At 42.5% G+C, this 17,087-nt stretch overlaps 1 protein-coding gene across 5 annotated transcripts in view; it reads left to right on the forward strand.

The window, feature by feature from the left end:
- palmd (palmdelphin) overlaps positions 1 to 17,087 on the forward strand; it is a 57,161-nt gene that overhangs the window by 20,955 nt on the left and 19,119 nt on the right. For 2 of the 5 annotated variants that reach the window (XM_011473562.3, XM_011473563.3), the window contains exon 5: positions 1,163 to 1,277. In XM_011473562.3, coding sequence (XP_011471864.1) covers positions 1,163 to 1,277 — 115 coding nt within the window. Of the gene's footprint in view, positions 1 to 891; positions 977 to 1,162; positions 1,278 to 3,201; positions 3,227 to 3,833; positions 3,942 to 4,739; positions 6,262 to 15,877; positions 16,065 to 17,087 lie in introns of those variants that run through there. The other 3 variants (XM_004086863.4, XM_020702080.2, XM_020702081.2) reach the window with 3 other exon arrangements.

Consider the following 17,087-nt stretch of genomic DNA (forward strand, 5'->3'; position numbering starts at 1 on the left):
ATGAAACAACACGATGGTCCTAAAGCCGTCCACAACACGGAAGACAGCAAAGCTTTGAAACAGGTTATAGATTCCTTCGAAGGATTTTCTTCAATGTCATTGAAATACTGCTTTACATTTCCACAAATAGGGAAAGTGATTATAAACTCAACGCGGTTGTTTGCTGCACCAACTCTGTCATCTTTTCTAACATAAAATTTCACCTCTTACCTCTCTTGAGCCTTTCTGCTTTTGCAGTTTCCATGGCTACCTCTTGTGATTTTAAGCAGGTTTTCTCATTGACAGCCCACTGGGTGTCAGCGAGGCATGTGGGAGGACTTTAATGGTAGGCATGTAGGGAGCTGTGCGCTGCTACAACACAAAAGGGAGACGGTGGAGGATGAGTGTCTTCTATCTGCCTGTCCTTTGGACTCTCAGCTGCCAGAGCATCACATCAAATTGGAACCACACCAACAGTATCTGTTCATGTCTTTGCATTAGAAAAGACTGACTGCTTGGTGAAAATTGCTGTAAGATGAAAAGACTGTTTAGGGGAGCAAAGGTAACAGACAACTCTGTCATACGGAAGTCCATGACAACGATCAACTGAGGGCAGAGCTTTAAGAATCAAATCTCTGATTTCAATGTGATTCCAAGTAAAATATACAATAAATATGAAATTCCTCTCCCAGGCCAGAATTCATTGATTCATCTTTTGTGTGTGGCATCCAGCAGAGAAGTAGCAGCCTTTATTCTGCAGCAGCAGAAATGAAGGATTAGACAGGAAAACGTGGGAGCAGCATGCAGCTTCCTTTAGAGTGGAAAAATCCCCACAATCCTTCAGTTCTCTAAAATCTGTGTACCTGCCAGTTATCAACAGATGGTGGCGCCATGGTTCCCTTTGAGGGAGGTTAACAAAAATCACTTCATCACTCTTTCCTGTGTGTCTATCAAAGTCAGACATGTGGCACTGAGCAGGTCACCATTTCCAGTCCAGGTGAAATGTCTTTATCTCGGTGGCTGTCACTCTCACAGCTGATGCTTTAACAGGAAAAGATCATTTATAAATATAAAATATATGTATAGAAAGTGATGAAGATTCTGAAAGAATGGTGGTGTTGATGTAGACCTTTAGAACTGTTTTTTGATGTTTTATCCAAACACCTTTTCTTGGCTCACACAGAATAGAAAAGGAGGTGGAGGCCTTGGAAATGCAAGAGCTGAGCATCTCTGCCAATGAGGAGGTGGTCCTGAAACGGCTGAAGGAGGTGGAGAGGACGGCGGAGGAGATCATCAGGGTAGGACTCCTTCTGATGACCACCTGACAACAAACCGCATGCTTTGCTTTAACACTAAAACATGTCAAGTTCTCATGCGATGACGCCGGCAGATGTTTCTGTCATCTTTGCAAAAACAGATCATCTTAAAAATGTCAAACCAAATTTAATGAAAACACTTCAACAATTGGTTCTTTTGAAGAACAGAAGTTTACTGAAGAAGAGGACTGTTGTTGTGTTACACCTTTGTAAGTTCCTGCTGAGCAGAGCACCTGACACTGTGTTTGAAACTAACTTAACGTTTGGAAAGACTAAACTACTACAGGCCAGCCCCCAAGGCCAAGTGGGCCCCATATGTGAGGTAGAAAATGTGGGCCCCAAAGGGGTTTGACTGCATTTTCTGTGGTGGCCCCACCTGTGTTTGCCCACATTGGCTAAAGTGGGTTAACCACTCAGTGGACTGGCTCGCTACACTATGCTAGCCAGCCGCCCGGTGGGCAGTGTGGCTAGCTCTGTTAGCTCCTGGTCGGCGGCGCTCGCTTGCCCTGCCAGACTCTGGCCAGCTGAACTCACTGCGCTGCCCATTGAGCCCCTGAGGGGCCCACTTAAGCCACTGTGGGCAAACATGGGTGGGGCCACCACAGAAACTGCAGTCAAACCCATTTGGAGCCCACTTTTAAACCATCTGGGGCCTACTTGGCCTTGCTGGCTGGGAAATGTCATGACATCACAGAGGCAGCGCGGCTCACTCTCCACACCAGGAGGGGGTTTGGAAACAGGTCTTCCTTTGGGTTTAGGGCTCCAGTTTCATCATAGCACCACAGTAAGGTTTGAGGGGATTACAGTGAAACAAAAGAGTCATTTCCAAACAGGCTGGTGTCTGTTGGTGCAGAGAGCTAGTTTGTGCACACCTGCTTCATCCGTCTTTCACACCTGGACAGTAGGACTGTCAGCCTCAGCCCAGCGCAGGACCGGCTTTGTCCATCAGGTTGTTCAGTCTGTGGGTCTAATACTGTTGCTGCAACACAAGAATGTAAACCTTTAGGATGTGGACTGAGTGGCCTGTCTGTAGAGGATGTGTTTGAGGCAAAAACAGGAGCTATTCAAACTGTATGCAGTTCAGTCTTCTTACCAAAATGTCTGTGTGTGTGTGCGTGTGTGTGTGTGTGTGTGTGTGTGTGGGGGGGGGTGATAAAACATTTGACATGATGCAGTGTTTCCCTCAGAATTATATTCTGGGAGCTCTGAACCTTTTTTCTTCAATGATTTGTGATCTTCACTGGTGTCCATGGATTACATGAAATCTTTCCACCTTTATCCACCTTTGTCATGGTAGGGGGAACACCTCAATGTAGGGGGGGGGGGGGTCATCTGGACCCCGTAGGATAGCACAAGGGATAGATCTGGCACTTGGACAAGAGTAGAGCAATGCTAGCTTTGAGCTGTAGTGTCTGGTTTTAAGTCTTTTTGTGATGAAATGGAGTCATAAAGTCATGAAAGTAGCTTCATTTAGCTAGAAATGAGACAAATACAGTTTGTTGCATTTAGAGTTTCTTTAATGTTCAGAGCTGATCGCTTTGGTTCTTAGACTAATGAAGTGATCCAGAGCAGTTCTGCAGGTGTCGTTGTAAACGTTTGATTTAACATCATTCATCAGCATCTGGTCCAGATGTCCTGTGGTGGTTACTGGTTCCGGTAATCCTCACATGCACATCATGGCTGCATGGTGGATGCTCTTCTCCTGACTTCCTAACCAAACTCACTCAGGACTCAAACAGACATGTGTTTCCACATGGAGGCGCTGTGGCAGCACTAACACGCATGAAGCTTTGTTTCTGTCTGAACCTGGACTGGAGGAGAGCGCACAGCCTGTTGGTGGACTGCTAACGTCTGTCGATTTGATTTCTGTCTACAAGTCTGACAGCCACTCTGTCTCCACGTCCAGGACCTGAACACCGAGCTCCACCCAGGTAAAGAACTCGTCAGCCTGTGGCTCTTCCCAATTTTTTTTCTTGTTACTGATTTGTGAATCAAGAATAAAAGCTCTACTGCTGATCTGAAAGCTGCTGTTTATCCTGATTTAAGTAAAGACTGGCTGTTGAAAGTCCTTTTTAGTCGCACAGGGAGCCCCGCCCACATGTGTGACAGACAGCCTGGGTCAGGTGTGCTTCACAGTCAGGGTCCAAGCTTTGCAAACAAACACATTCAAAGGAACATTTTAGTAGAAAACACAGAATCTGCCAATCACAAGTCTGTGATTTGTTCGTTCGGTGTCGATCAGTTCAGATCACTGCATCGCTTTAGAGAACCTCTATCTTTCTAATAGGACCAATTTTTGGGATTTGAAAAAAGACTCATAATTACAAATCCCTCACACTGTATGTGTGAGCCCACCATAGGTTATTATGGGATGCAGACTGCAAAGCTTCCATCAATTTTTAGGATCAATGAGCGTTTGGGAAAAATGAGTTTTTTTCCTGGATTTGTTCTTCAGTTAGTCGTTGAAATGATGATTCATTTGATACACTGCCTTTTCTTTGGGCTATCATAACTCTTGCACTTGTATTTTCTCCTCAGCTGGGATGTACCAAGCACCCCCCCAACTCCCAGAGAAGCTGCCCTTCATCCCACCAGCCCAAGTAAATGCTCCTCCAAAGAGCGAGCACAGCAAGGAAGCCAAAAAAGGTCTGGCATCTTAGCAGGATGAGGACGGAGAAATTCAGTTTTACCGTGAATTCTGTGGGCTTCGGCTTTGAAATCATGTGAAATTTAGAAAAACTGTGGGTTTTATTGTAAGTGGGAGAGAAAACAGCGTGTTTACTGCTGGCCATGTCCTTCATCAGTATAGAGGTGCTGCTGTGAGGAAGCATGAACGGCCTTCGCTCTGGAAAAGCTGTAGATGACTCACGCTGAGCAGCAGATCTCACAGTTTTAGTCCAGTTTCTCAGTTCTGTATGCTGACACACCACCTCTTCATTGTAAAGGAAGTGTGTTAATGACCAGAATGGACCAAAGTGCATTGAAAGCATTCCTGCATGTAAGGGTGCAGTTTCTGAGCCGTATGACACATTTCCCTGCTCCCACACCCTTCATTCAAAACTCTGTTAGTCCCTATCAGGTGTCTGCAGAGCTGAAGAGCACATTTGAGAGCACTGACAGAAAAGAATGGTGTGTTCTTGAGGATCACAGGTGTGACTGACCTTTTTAAGAAAGATCAGTGTCACCGTGAAGAAAGTCCCGAGTGTTCTAGAAACGATGAGGCTCGACTCACCCAACTGGACAGCAACTGAGTACACTGCAAAGTAAACAGTTAGAGTAAAGAAACAGAAGCTGAGTGTGAGGGCGGAGCTAGCGTTACACACTCCTCCTCCATTCACCCTAACAGCAGCTTGAAGATCACTGCTCAGCCACTTTCTCTGAATCAGTTCATTTTTAATGGGATGTGTGTCCGATCATGGAATTTGGATGTCCTCTCTCTTACAGCCACCTTTGCTATAGAAATCAGTGTTGAGCACGACCAGCAAACAGGGAGGAGTCAGGTGGTGTCCATGGCAACCATAAACCCCAACTCCATTCGAGAGAGAGGTCTGAAGGTGTTTGACGACGGTCGGAAGTGTGTGTTTGCACTGCAGTCAGGCACTGTTGGACAGATGACCCCCACACAGGTGGACGAGCTTCTGCTGCAGGCCGCAGAGAGGAAGGTGCCCACTGAGGTGCAGTACCACCAACCTGTGTACTCGACGCCATACTCAGGGACCAGCAAGCCCACTGATGGAACACAAACACAGAGGCGCAGGGATGGATGCCAACTTATGGAGGAGGAAACTCCATGCATGCAACCCTTACAAGAACAGGAAGCCCCTTCAAAACTCCAACTGCACCTTAGAGCTCAAAAATCTGGGCGTGAGGGTAAACGACCTTTGTCAGACGTTACCCAGCATTCAAAGTTTAATGGGAATTTAACTTCCAATACAAACTGTGATGACACGATTCCAAAAAGACCCACCTTCATGCAAACAAGAGCGAGCGCCACAGCAGCTGCTCCAGTGTGCGTCACAGCCAGGTCTGAGTTGGCGCCCGGACCCTCACAGCCAGAATCCACATCTTCAGATCCCGGCCCCCTCAGAACCCATCCACACGCTGACGATGTCCATGCTTCTGTCAGCACCCAGTCTGAATCCGTCACAATGATCTTCATGGGTTATGAGAACGCAGAGGAGAACGAGGACGGCGTTCAAGCTGAGATAGTCATTATAGGACACAGTGATGATGATGATGATGATGAAGATAACCATGAAACTCAGACTGAGGAGGACGTCTCATACCATCCAGAGGGATACCGAAGTAAGATTTACCAACCTAAAGTGTCTGAAGCCAAGATTGGCGCGGTCGTTTCCACAGACACCATCTGGGATGATCCTGAACCCCACAAGCCAACCTTCACCCACAGACCAGGAAGACGGAGCGCCTGCAGCCAGAGACAGGGAAGGGAGGACTCAGCAAGCCCAGCCACAACAACATGGAGAAGGTGAAGCTCTGCTCAGCTTCTCAAGACTGATCGCTCTGAACAGCAACCAGAAACCTGCCTTCAAGAACTGGACCTTTAACTTCTGAACAGCTTTGCTGCCCCCTCCTGTCCACTTTAGCTCATAACTTGAGTTCTGTGTTACTTCTGAACAAATCAAGGATTTATGTTACCTAATCATGTTGAAGTTATTTACAGGAGGATAATGCAAAAAGGGCGTTGTTTCTGGAGATCTTAGTTTGTCATAAAGTTCAGAGTAAAAGTATAAGTACTTAACTTTGACAGCGTAGATCCAAAATACCACACTGTTTGAATCAGTGACTTTTCAGTTCCTCTGTATGATAAAAAACAAATACATTTTTGAACTTTCACTGCAAAGGGCTCATAAAAGAGTTTATGCATTTGATGTTTGTAACTAGACTGGTGTAGGAGAGATACTGCCACATCTCAGAAAATAAAACCCTAAAAAGTAAATATCATGAGAAAGTTCTGTTTTGTCATTTATTTAAAAATTGAATCTTTACACAGAGATTGGAATATTTCATACATGTAGTTCTTGTATTTTTAATGATTATGACATACGTTTAACACAAAACAAAATAAAATCATTGTCTCAGAAAATTAGAATAAATCTGTGTCCCACACTAACCATCTGAGCAACCCAAGCAGCTGCAGAGGTCCTCTGGGTCTCTACATCGGCAGGCCACAGGCTCCCTGCTCCGCTCCATTCTGATGAATCCACTTCACACAAAGAGATCCATGAACGTCTTTGTTTGGATCCAAACTGTACGGCTGGATAGCTCCAACATTGCTCCCATTGCTGTAGCACCGCTAAGGTTGGGTTGCGGCTGTAAGGGGCTGTGAGCTCAACAGAGGCTCACTCCGCACCAACTTTCCCAAACTCGCCCACAACTCAGAGGCAAATTTCTGATGAACTTCTGCTGCTCTGCAGAAACTATGTCCTAGAAAAGGACACAGGTTTTTGGATTTTACCTAAAAGCAGCATCATCATAATAAAAAGACCGCTGGGAACGCTTTGATAGTAGATCAAATGATGATGGAGTGGGACTTTATTGACCTGCAACACAAAGCAAAATGCAGTGAAAAGTTCAATAATCACGTCCTGGTTTGCAGATTGGACTTTCTCTTTAAACGTTGGCACAGCTGTTTCATTTTCCCGGCCATTGAGGCTGCAGCATCTGCTCCACATCAGTACAGGGCCCCTCCTCTGCGACCCTGTCCAGTGCTCTAATGATATCAGCTGCAGTCATTGTATAGTTTCCTCTGTGACAGTCAATGCCGCATCAACACCATGCAGAAAAATAGGCCAACTGTCTGCGCTTTCCTCAATTACAACTTAACACGCAAACAATGACTTTAGATGTTGCTTCAACTGGCTGTCCAAATCCACGGATAGATCAGAAATCTTGTCTGCATCTGTGTTTCCTGTCATTTGCAAAGGCCTGACACTTTTCTGAACTTACAATCGGTGGCGGTTCAACACTAATTCACTCCACCGCCCAACCGCCTGCATCAAATTTGACAACGAGATCTTGTGTTCTCCATCTTTGTGTCCATTTTACACAAAAGATGCATGCATTTTATAACCTCGTATTGGGAGGGGTTAAACTCAGTCGCACTGAGGCCTAAATCTAAAACAGGCTTTAGGTTTTGGGCTGAACAACAAACATTTACTGAACACACTAAAGCTAAACTATTAAACCTTTAAAACTGAACTTTTTGATCATAAATATAAAAAAAAACAGGAACATTAATCCAGAATAAATCAAGTTAAACCTTAAATAATGTTTTATATTTCTCCATAAAACTAGATTCTGTTAAAATTATACAAATATGAAGATGCTGCAGAACAAAACAAAGCCTAGAAATATGAACATAACAAATCAAATAATTCTGTTTTCTTTGCTCTTATCGTTTTTTAGAGCTGGACTCCTGCATCATTTTTAGTAATGATTTCTTGGTGTTTGTCGTCCTGTGTGTCTTTGTGAAACGGATTCGATTTTTTAAAAACCTGTTTTCGTGAATATCATTTTTAGGTCTTATAAAACATTACAAAGTAAATCATAGAACTCATCACTGAATACTCCAAAATATTTGGCATTTTCCTAATTTTGTGAACGACCAACAGTAGAAATCCTCCAAAAACCTCCATCCATTCATAAACATCTATAGTTTATTTCTGATCTCATGAAGTGCAGCTGTTTTCCTGCATTACCTGCTGTCTGTATGTCAAATACTGACACCAACTAAACCACAGAAAAGACAGGTAATACATTTATGGAAAATAAAGACACGTCATCAAAATGTCTACAATAGTCAGTAAGTAATGACATTATGACAAATGTGAGAAAAAATAAAAGAAAACCTAAAACTGCTACTGCTTACAATCTCTGCTGCCTACATCATGTATGTTTTGACAAATTCCCACTGATGTCTGTGGGTAAACAGGGTTTGTGTTATATTTATTTGTCATATTTGTCAGCGTGAAGACTTGCCTACTGACGACAAAGGTTATGTTCTTTCAGCACTGCAACACGCTGCAAACACACCAGACAGCTTGTCGTCTGTGAAAAATAGGAGGATGACCCACTTTCTCTGAACAAGCAGGACTCTGCGTCCACGTTTCTCTTTCTGGACAGAGACATATTGGTAATCTGAAGGTGCCAAAGCACATAAACAAAGTAGCTCAGCCCTTAGCACATGATCAGGTTTCTATTGTGCCTTCCAGTGGACTCGATTGCAACAGCAGTTTCTTTTATAGAAATAGCTGCACATTTCTCTGCTTTACAAAATCATCTCATGGGCCGGATTAATCCTGTTAGCTGGCCTGATCCTGATTGCCTCCCCTGCTCTAAATGGTCTGTCCATCTGGGTCAGTCCATCACACCCTTCACAAGGAGAACAAGCCACAAGCAGTCATTGCTTAACAAGCTGTTGTTTACAGAAGATAATAGCAGAAAACTGAGAGGAAGGAAGCAATTTTGGGAAAAGAAGCACCAGCAACATGGATAACCACAGTCTTTAAAGGACTGCCAAGCAAAGTACATTGAAGAAATTGGGGGTACAACACAAGAAGTACACTAAGGCTGGAGCATCGAGAAATACAACACAGACTAATACAGGGCCTGGCCTACAATAGCTGCAGCCTTTATATTGAGCTAGCTGACCAGAGACGCTGTCGGAAGGCTTTACCTGGACTAAGGAGGAAAAGAACTGGATTATTGCTTAATGCCCCAAAGTCCTCTTTCCAAAGAACAGAAAGAGGAACATTTACATTTCATTTGCAAATCAAAGCCCCAGAGTAGAGAGGAAAATGATCCATGCTCCTAGAAGTTTCCACAGTTTGAGTGCCATTTCATCTGTCCACGTCGGTCCACTGGTTTGCTGAAGTCCAGTCAATGCAGACATCTACCAGGAAATGCTGAATCCCTTCCTGCTGACAGACTGAAGGGATCTTCTGTGGGACTTTGCCGATGGTGTCAAAGGCTGCTTCAATGACTGTGGTGTTCCTGTCACCGCAGCCTCTCCACCACATCCAGATCAGCTGGATTTCAGGAGGAAGTGCAGCTGATCTTTTTGTTTTTGCTTTACAGGTCATCAAAAAAACTTTAAAAAAATCAATATGCAGACTCAAGTCACTTGAAAATAAATATAAATAACATATATTTTCAATATTGTGTAAATATTAATGATAGCAATAAATCGTTTTAATTTAACATTTCACTTTCACATTTACATTTGTTGTTAACATTTTTACTTTTACATTTAGCATTTAATTCAGCTTGCTTTTTAATTACACATTTTGAAATTATTTATGACATAAAGAGAACAAATTGCAGCAAATATTAGAAAAGAAAAAATAGACGTGTGTGAGAAAATAAAAATAATTTTTTAACTTTTTAATTAATTCCTGTCTTTTTCAGATATATTGATATTTTTATCAAGGAGATTTTTTTTTGCTCTCTCTGTCTGCTTCAGGATAAAGCATTGAAACCTTGTCCTGCTTCATCTACGCAAAGTTCTCTGCATCCACATCCTCATGTCCTACATGCAGTGACAATGTTTGTCAGTGGTTTCCATGTCATCAAGAGACACAACAACATAAAGTTGTGTCATCTGCATAACTGTGAACATTTATGCGGCATCCCCTGATGACATCACCAAGTGGTAGCGTGTCAAGATTGTAAAATTGTAGTACTGAGTAAAGAACCTTGAGATACCCACATGTCAATCCATGCCTTATGGATGGACGTTTATAATTATTGACAATAAAATCTATCTGTGAAGTAAGATTTATGTCAATCAGTTATTTCAACTATGGTAAGTCAAAATACAAGTGGACGGTGTCAAAGGCTACATCAAGGTCCAACAAAACCAAGACTGATAGTTGCAACTGCAATCGTTAACAACTGTGAGCAGTGCCATTTCAGGGTTGAATCTACAGCTTCACTTACAATTTTTACAATTTTTCTAACATAACAAGTGTGGCCTCATAGAAGTTAAATATAACTTATGTCGTGATGTGCCAAAACGATCAACAGAATATTTTTTAAATTATATTTTGTAAGGCATTGTGGTGTCAAAGCCGTTTATGTTGTATTGTATGCCATGGTGAGCACAATTTAGTTTTTGGTTTTTAATTTTAATGAAGCGACTTCGTCATGAAGTTTACTGTTGATTTGCTAAACAAATGTCAATAGATTAACTTGAAGTTTCTAGGTAAATGGCTTATATAGCGCTTTTTCTACCTACAAGGCCCAAAGCACTTTACAGTCACAGACCCATTCACCCAGCCACGCACACATTTGATTTGATTTGATTTGAAATGGTTTATTTCAAGCAAATTAAGTAGAAATAATACACAACAGCAATATAATCATCAGTCATACATTCATACAGCAACTAATCAAACTTAGGATAATTAGACATATTAATAAATATTGCTTGAAAGGGAGTGGGAGGAAGCGAACTTATATAATCCCACCCCGTTATACTATAACCATTTTATTACATGATTTATCAATATCCGGTTCCCAGTTTTTATCAGACAGAATTAAAAATCATAAGATATCGATAAAGCACATGCCAAAGATGAATTACTTAAGTATTACGTCAAAAATAACTATTTTAGAAATCAACATGGTAAATGCAGATCAGTCATCTGAAATATATGCAGATTATGTTACTTATAAAAGCCATTCATATGAATAAAACGTAATACTATATCAGTAAAATAGACAACACTGTTTCAGGAATTTAATAGCAAAATTTCATCAAGTATCAAAAGTTAAAAACATGTGCAAAATTATGCTACATTAGGAAAGATTTTTGAATCAATTTATCAAGTTTTGGAGAAAGTGAAGTAATATCATTAAAAGTCAATCAATTTAACAATTTTCAATAAGTGATTAATCATTTGTTTTACTTTTTTTTAAAATATTTTTTTGTATTTTTTTGTATTTTTTTTTATAATAAAGTAATGCTGTAGGGGAAAAGTAAAAAGGGTCCATAACTGTCGATTGTCCAAGGTTGGTATTTCTTCTTTTACTGATAACAGCTGATCTCCTGGGTTCAAAACAGAGTTTCTAGTTCTCTTCACTGTTATCTCTGCAGACATTAGATTCAGTGTCAGACGATGGAGAAAGTGATGAATCCACGTGTCATATTTCTTGAAATTATTTGGCTCTTTGGTTTATTACTCCATGTTGTTTCAGACGACCGTGATCAAACACTTTTCAAAGTCTTTCATGGTGTTCACAACCACAACCTTGGCCCGGTCCTCTGGACCGAGTGGTTTGACGTAAATCCTGCAGCCTTTAACCCAAGTGTTCTCAATCTGCTTACGCTTCCTTCCTTCCATTCACACACTGATGGCGGCTCCGCTGCCGAACACTGGTGCCAACCTCCCACCAGAGGCAAGGTGGGGTTCAGTGTCTCAAACCTGCAATCTTACGATCATGGGTCGACCGCCCTACCGCTGCACCACGTGAAGACCGATGAACTGTAGATTGTACAAGAGGAAAACGCTGGTTGTTGATGCTTTAAGAAAATCTAGATAATTTTACTCAGGAGGAAACCAACATGAGTAAAATAAATACCCTCAATGGATCCAATCAGGGAGTTTGCATGTTCTCCTTGTGCACGTTAACCTAACAAGTAACTGGGATGGTTTCAGCAACCTCGGAACCCAAATGGGATTTAGAAAATGGACGGATGGATCCAGTCAAAAGGCTTCAGGAGCAAATGTACTCTGAAAAAAAAAAGCCCTGATGAATATTTGTACAACAACCTTCACATTGTTTAACAGTGTTGCATGAACTGAACATTAAAATAAAAGATCCTTTTAAAGACTGGAGACACGCACTGGAACAAAGTCCAGACCTCAACGCAGAGACATTTGTGTGGTAAGCTTTGCATGAAAGCGACAGCAGGTTTGTTCTGAAAGGGTGTCTGAAGAGGCGGGCAGCCGAGTGAGACAGAGCTGTTATTCTGGAGAAAATGGAAAAAGGACTGTCCTTGGTCCACTTTAGTTCCATTTCTGTGTCTGTAAAGCATTTTCAGAAAGGCTACAGAAAAGGGGAAAATGGAATCAGGCTGCAATTATCTGTACCAATCAGAAGTCTGAAAAAACATGGCAACAAATATTTTTTATAAGGCTGATATTAATACATGGTTTACACAGTGTATATTCTCATCAGTTTTTTGAGTGACTGGTACAAAGGGCCTAATCTTCATGTGGAGACAGTGTTCTGAACCTGAATCCCACGCTCGTAGGATCACATCTACATGAGCAGATTTCAGAGACAACAGCTCTTAGTGCTGGGATTTAGTTTTAGACGTACCAAGTTCATGTTTGTTTGTATATGAGCATGTGTCTTTGTGTGTGTGTGTGTGTGGGGTGAGTGGGTGTGATGATTCTTAGCTTTAACTACAGAAGCAGTTTCAGTTTAAAAGGCCATTTGTTGGGCGAAAGCTCCATGTGACGGTATTTATGTCTGGAACAACAAATGATTGATTGAAGGAGGGTTAGAAAAAGGATTGAAAACAGTGCAACTTCTAAAGGGGGCAATCATTCATCATTAGGTCCTTTTCCCTGGTAATTAGTTGCAATTAGCCCATCTGTACATACACTTTACTTGAAGGCCAGAAAGAAATATCTGGACTTCACCCTACGCAGTGTCTTTTTTGCATTTTCATTTAGAATGGAAAAACCAGCAACTTTGACAAAAACCTACAGCAAAGCCTGACAGGAAACACTAATGCTACATCACACTCAGAAACGCCTGTTTGAGCAACAGCTTCCAATGTAAAAACACGCATTTGTGCGGTTTGGGCTTCCACAATCTACAGTCTGAAGCTACATTCACACCGGCCCCAGCAACTTGTGTTCAAGTGGTCACTTTAAATGGAAAGTCTATGTAGACCCCAATCCGTTACCCGATCTGAGAGGCTTCGTTCACACCGGGCATGTGCTGCTCTTTTAAGAACTGGTATAGGTGGTTTCGTGAACGCTCAACCAGCTCGTGGTGTTCACACCAGACAAGCAGGAAGCAGCAGGGAGGGGCTTCTTTTTCCTGGGTTTTTCTACTGTTTACTGGCATTGACCTGAGAAAAAGGAGCCGGTTTAGCTCGTGCTGGTTTGCGGCGCCTTCCGTCCGTGAAACCAGGGTTCAACTCCGGGCTGCTCCCTGTTCCCTTCTCTACCTCTGCCGGTTCCAAGCCCGGTTTGAGAAGGTTGCGTCAGGAAGGGCATCCGGCGTAAAACATTGCCAAGTTTACCATGCGACTTGTTCGCTGTGGCGACCCCTGATGGGAGAAGCCGAAAGTGGAAGAAGACTAGCATTGACCTGAGACTTGGTATCATATCATTTCAGCAGGACACAAACCGCAATTATTAAATTCTCATCAATGTTGATGTTTACAGTTCAACTGGACGGCACTTCTGCGATTCAAACAGCACGCCACCCACACGTCACTGCCAAATCCCTGATTGGTCAAAGTTCAGCTGTTTTGCAATGCGGCAGTCAGGGGTTCAACTGGTTGAACTTCCATCGCGTGGTCAATGAACGCCTGATTTCTGCGTAGAGCCCAAGAACAGACATGAAAGCTGGCGTAACGACACGTAGAAGCAAGAGTTCTGTAAAAACAGAACACAAAAGAAGAGAGAAAAGAAATGAAATAGAAACGATAGAGATCAAGGCTGCACAATCCTGCAAATGACTTCAAGGGACTACAAATATTTTCTTCTTCCGTTTTGTTTGACGGCAGCTTATTACAAATTATACGAGGATATGCTTACTGGCACTTTATTAACACCATTAACACAGCAACACTATTGACGGAAAAATGGCTGCAGCAGCACCGTGACATCTCCTCAGGACTTCTCTTTTTTCTTGTTTTCAATGTATAAAACTCCAAGCTGTGGGCTGCCATTCCACCACGTATCTGTCACAAGAACAGGCAGACGGCTGGATCTAAATGCAGCAGGTTTATTGGCTCAGCGAAAAGTTCACAAAGCTATGTCAGGGTCAGGCAGGCAGGAGATGATAACAGGCATAAGATCATCAGGAGAGACGGGGTGGTTCAGTATTCTGGAGATGCTTCCCGGTGGTGACCAGCGGTTATTTTTCTTAGCTGCAGTCCAGTCGGGGAAAACTCTAAGTCGCTGAGAAAAACATAAATTTGTGTGGTCACGGAGTTTTCTGCTGCCTCAACAGCTCAGACAGACGTAAAGGAGGCAGAACTGACGGCCGCTGAAAGTTTACAATCTTGGAATAATCTTGACAACAAATCCAAATAAAATTGCTTAACTGCAATGTTGGCCACAAAGAGGAAGTGACATAATATTTGCGCATGAGGGGACCAATCAAGTAGCCGTTAAGCTAGATTCACACCGGCTGCGTCGTCTCGCATTTAAACGGCCACTTTTCATCGAAAGTCTATATAAATGCGTTAACCCGAATTTTGGACTTCTGAGAATAGAACGCTTGTGTTCACGCATCGCTACGCATGTTGTTAGGTCCAGTCATGGGCTCTACATACAGAACAGGCGGTCATTGATCGTGAGACCAAAGTTCTCGGCTCTAACCAAGCCGCTTAACTGTAAGCAATCAGGGACTTGGATTTAGTAGTGACGTTTCGGGAGCGATCTTTTCAAAACACGACAATTGAAAACATGATCACGATGGAGAAATGAGTAATTGGGCCTCATCTGGCTCCTATGTAAGAAATGAGAGAATTGTGGTTTTGCCTCATTGTAAGTTGTTGTTTCATTTTCTAAACATCAACTGACTCTCTCGCCAAAAAACTTCCATCACCTCAGAGCAGAAGGGGGCAGGCTGCTGTTTGGCTGTTTAAAGAGACGGGGACAAGAAAGTTAAGCTGGAGGTTGAAAGAGAGAGTTCATCCAGCGACAGAAAAGGCAAATGCAGGAGCTGTACCTGTGCACAGCGGGCACGGGTGCTGAAATGTATGTCCTTCACTGTATGAGCTCCAATCGGCCTGATGAAAGAGCCAAATAAACAGAAAGAGGAGGCTGTCCCACAGTGGACACTGTTGACATGCAGCTGGAATGACATGAATTCACTGATATTAAGACAGATTTCACAATTAAGAAACAATCAAAAATGAGAGAGGGGAAGTTCTTTTTTCATACCAGTGGTTTCACACATTCTGGTTGTCCTGCACCCAGCGTGACTGACTGAGCTGCTGCAGGGATCCAGATCCCCTTTGGACCTCTGCAGAGGTGCTGGGTTCCACATCCAAACACAATAAACAATGAAAAACACCAGGGGACAACACACAGCATTTTGGGACGGACGGCTGTGTACTGATGTGTTTGAGCACAAACTTGAGGCTTCTGAGCAGTACGATCAGGTTTTGGAGGAGCTGCTCACAAAACAAATAATGTTTTTGTATCTGAAAGAAGTGCTGTATAGACACCCAAAAAGCTGAAATGTATTTATCCAGTGTTGCCCGAACAGCTACGTGTTCCTCTGAAAAACACGTCTGCTCCTCTGACGCAGCTCTGACACACGAGCAGGTGGTGCAGATCAGCCCTGCTGGGGGACTGCAAGCATGAGAACAAGATTAGTGTTCCATCAGAGACAGCTCAAATATTGGCTGCCTCCAGCGGACTCCCACCTCCCTCCTTCAAGCAGCCGTCCAATCAGATGCAGAAGCAGCCCGGCAGAGCTGCCAGTACAGGGATGCACTCAGAAACACAGCAGTGGACTTTGCTTTAGCCTGCCACTTTGTTTCAGGTAGGTCCATTCACTCGTTTCACACATGCACCTGCACAGATTTCCTCTGCAGTGTGTCCGCCAACGCTGCTTCAAGGATTTCAGCTGCTGAACTCCAGAGATCAGGGGGCTTTGTGTTGATTTGAAGGAGGGATGCTGCTCAGCTCACAGCAGAGGACTGTCATTGATGCTGCACTGGCCGTCTATTCCTAGCTGTCGGTTTAAGAGGGTCTAGATGCTGCGTGTATTTTTTATTTTATAAGATTAGAGGCTTGGTAGGTAAAAACTTCACTCCTGGTTCTTTTTTGCTTTTCCCTCCTTTCCTGAGGTCTAGATGCTGGACAGGAGCTTCAGAGGCAGCTGCTAAAATAGATACTTTGGAAATGACATGTTTTACGTTTACATATTTTTTCATAAAAAGAAAAGTGAGAACAATCAAATTCTTGTGGGATGTTTTTATAAAAAATTATGTAAGCATCATAATTATAAACAAACATTTTCTGTGTCACACTTCCGATCTTCAGGGTTCACTTATTTCTGCTATGTCTTTGTGCATTAGTCTTATATATATTTATATCCTAATGTTTTTGACTAATAATACTCGTATTTCAAATTATTCAAGTATAACATTTACTTCTTTGTAAAAAAAATAACTGCAGATTTTTTGTGCTTTTGCAGCCTTTAATTTCTGACAAGAGAAATAGTTTAAAAAAAAAAAAAGCTCGACTCCCCAAAGCCAAAGTGCTGATGTTCTTCCTCCTCTTAGTGATGTGTGAAGGTTTCAGTGTAAAGTGCAGTTTCTCTCCAAACTGTGGGCTGTCAGATTTGATGTTTACAGCTTTTTATTCTGCATAAAGGACTGATGATTCCTGCAAAGAACTAGCCTGTTGACCATCCAGATGTTTTACCTTTAAAATGATTATTATCATTCATGGGCATTTAAAAAAAACCTGATCCGTCTATCCTGGTTCATGTCAATTTTAAGACCTAAGTCTTTTTATGTGCAGGCCAATGAAACTTGCCCCAACAGTTTACAGTCTAGAC

This window comes from Oryzias latipes, chromosome 20 (genome assembly GCF_002234675.1).
Source record: "Oryzias latipes chromosome 20, ASM223467v1".
Lineage (NCBI taxonomy): Eukaryota > Metazoa > Chordata > Actinopteri > Beloniformes > Adrianichthyidae > Oryzias > Oryzias latipes.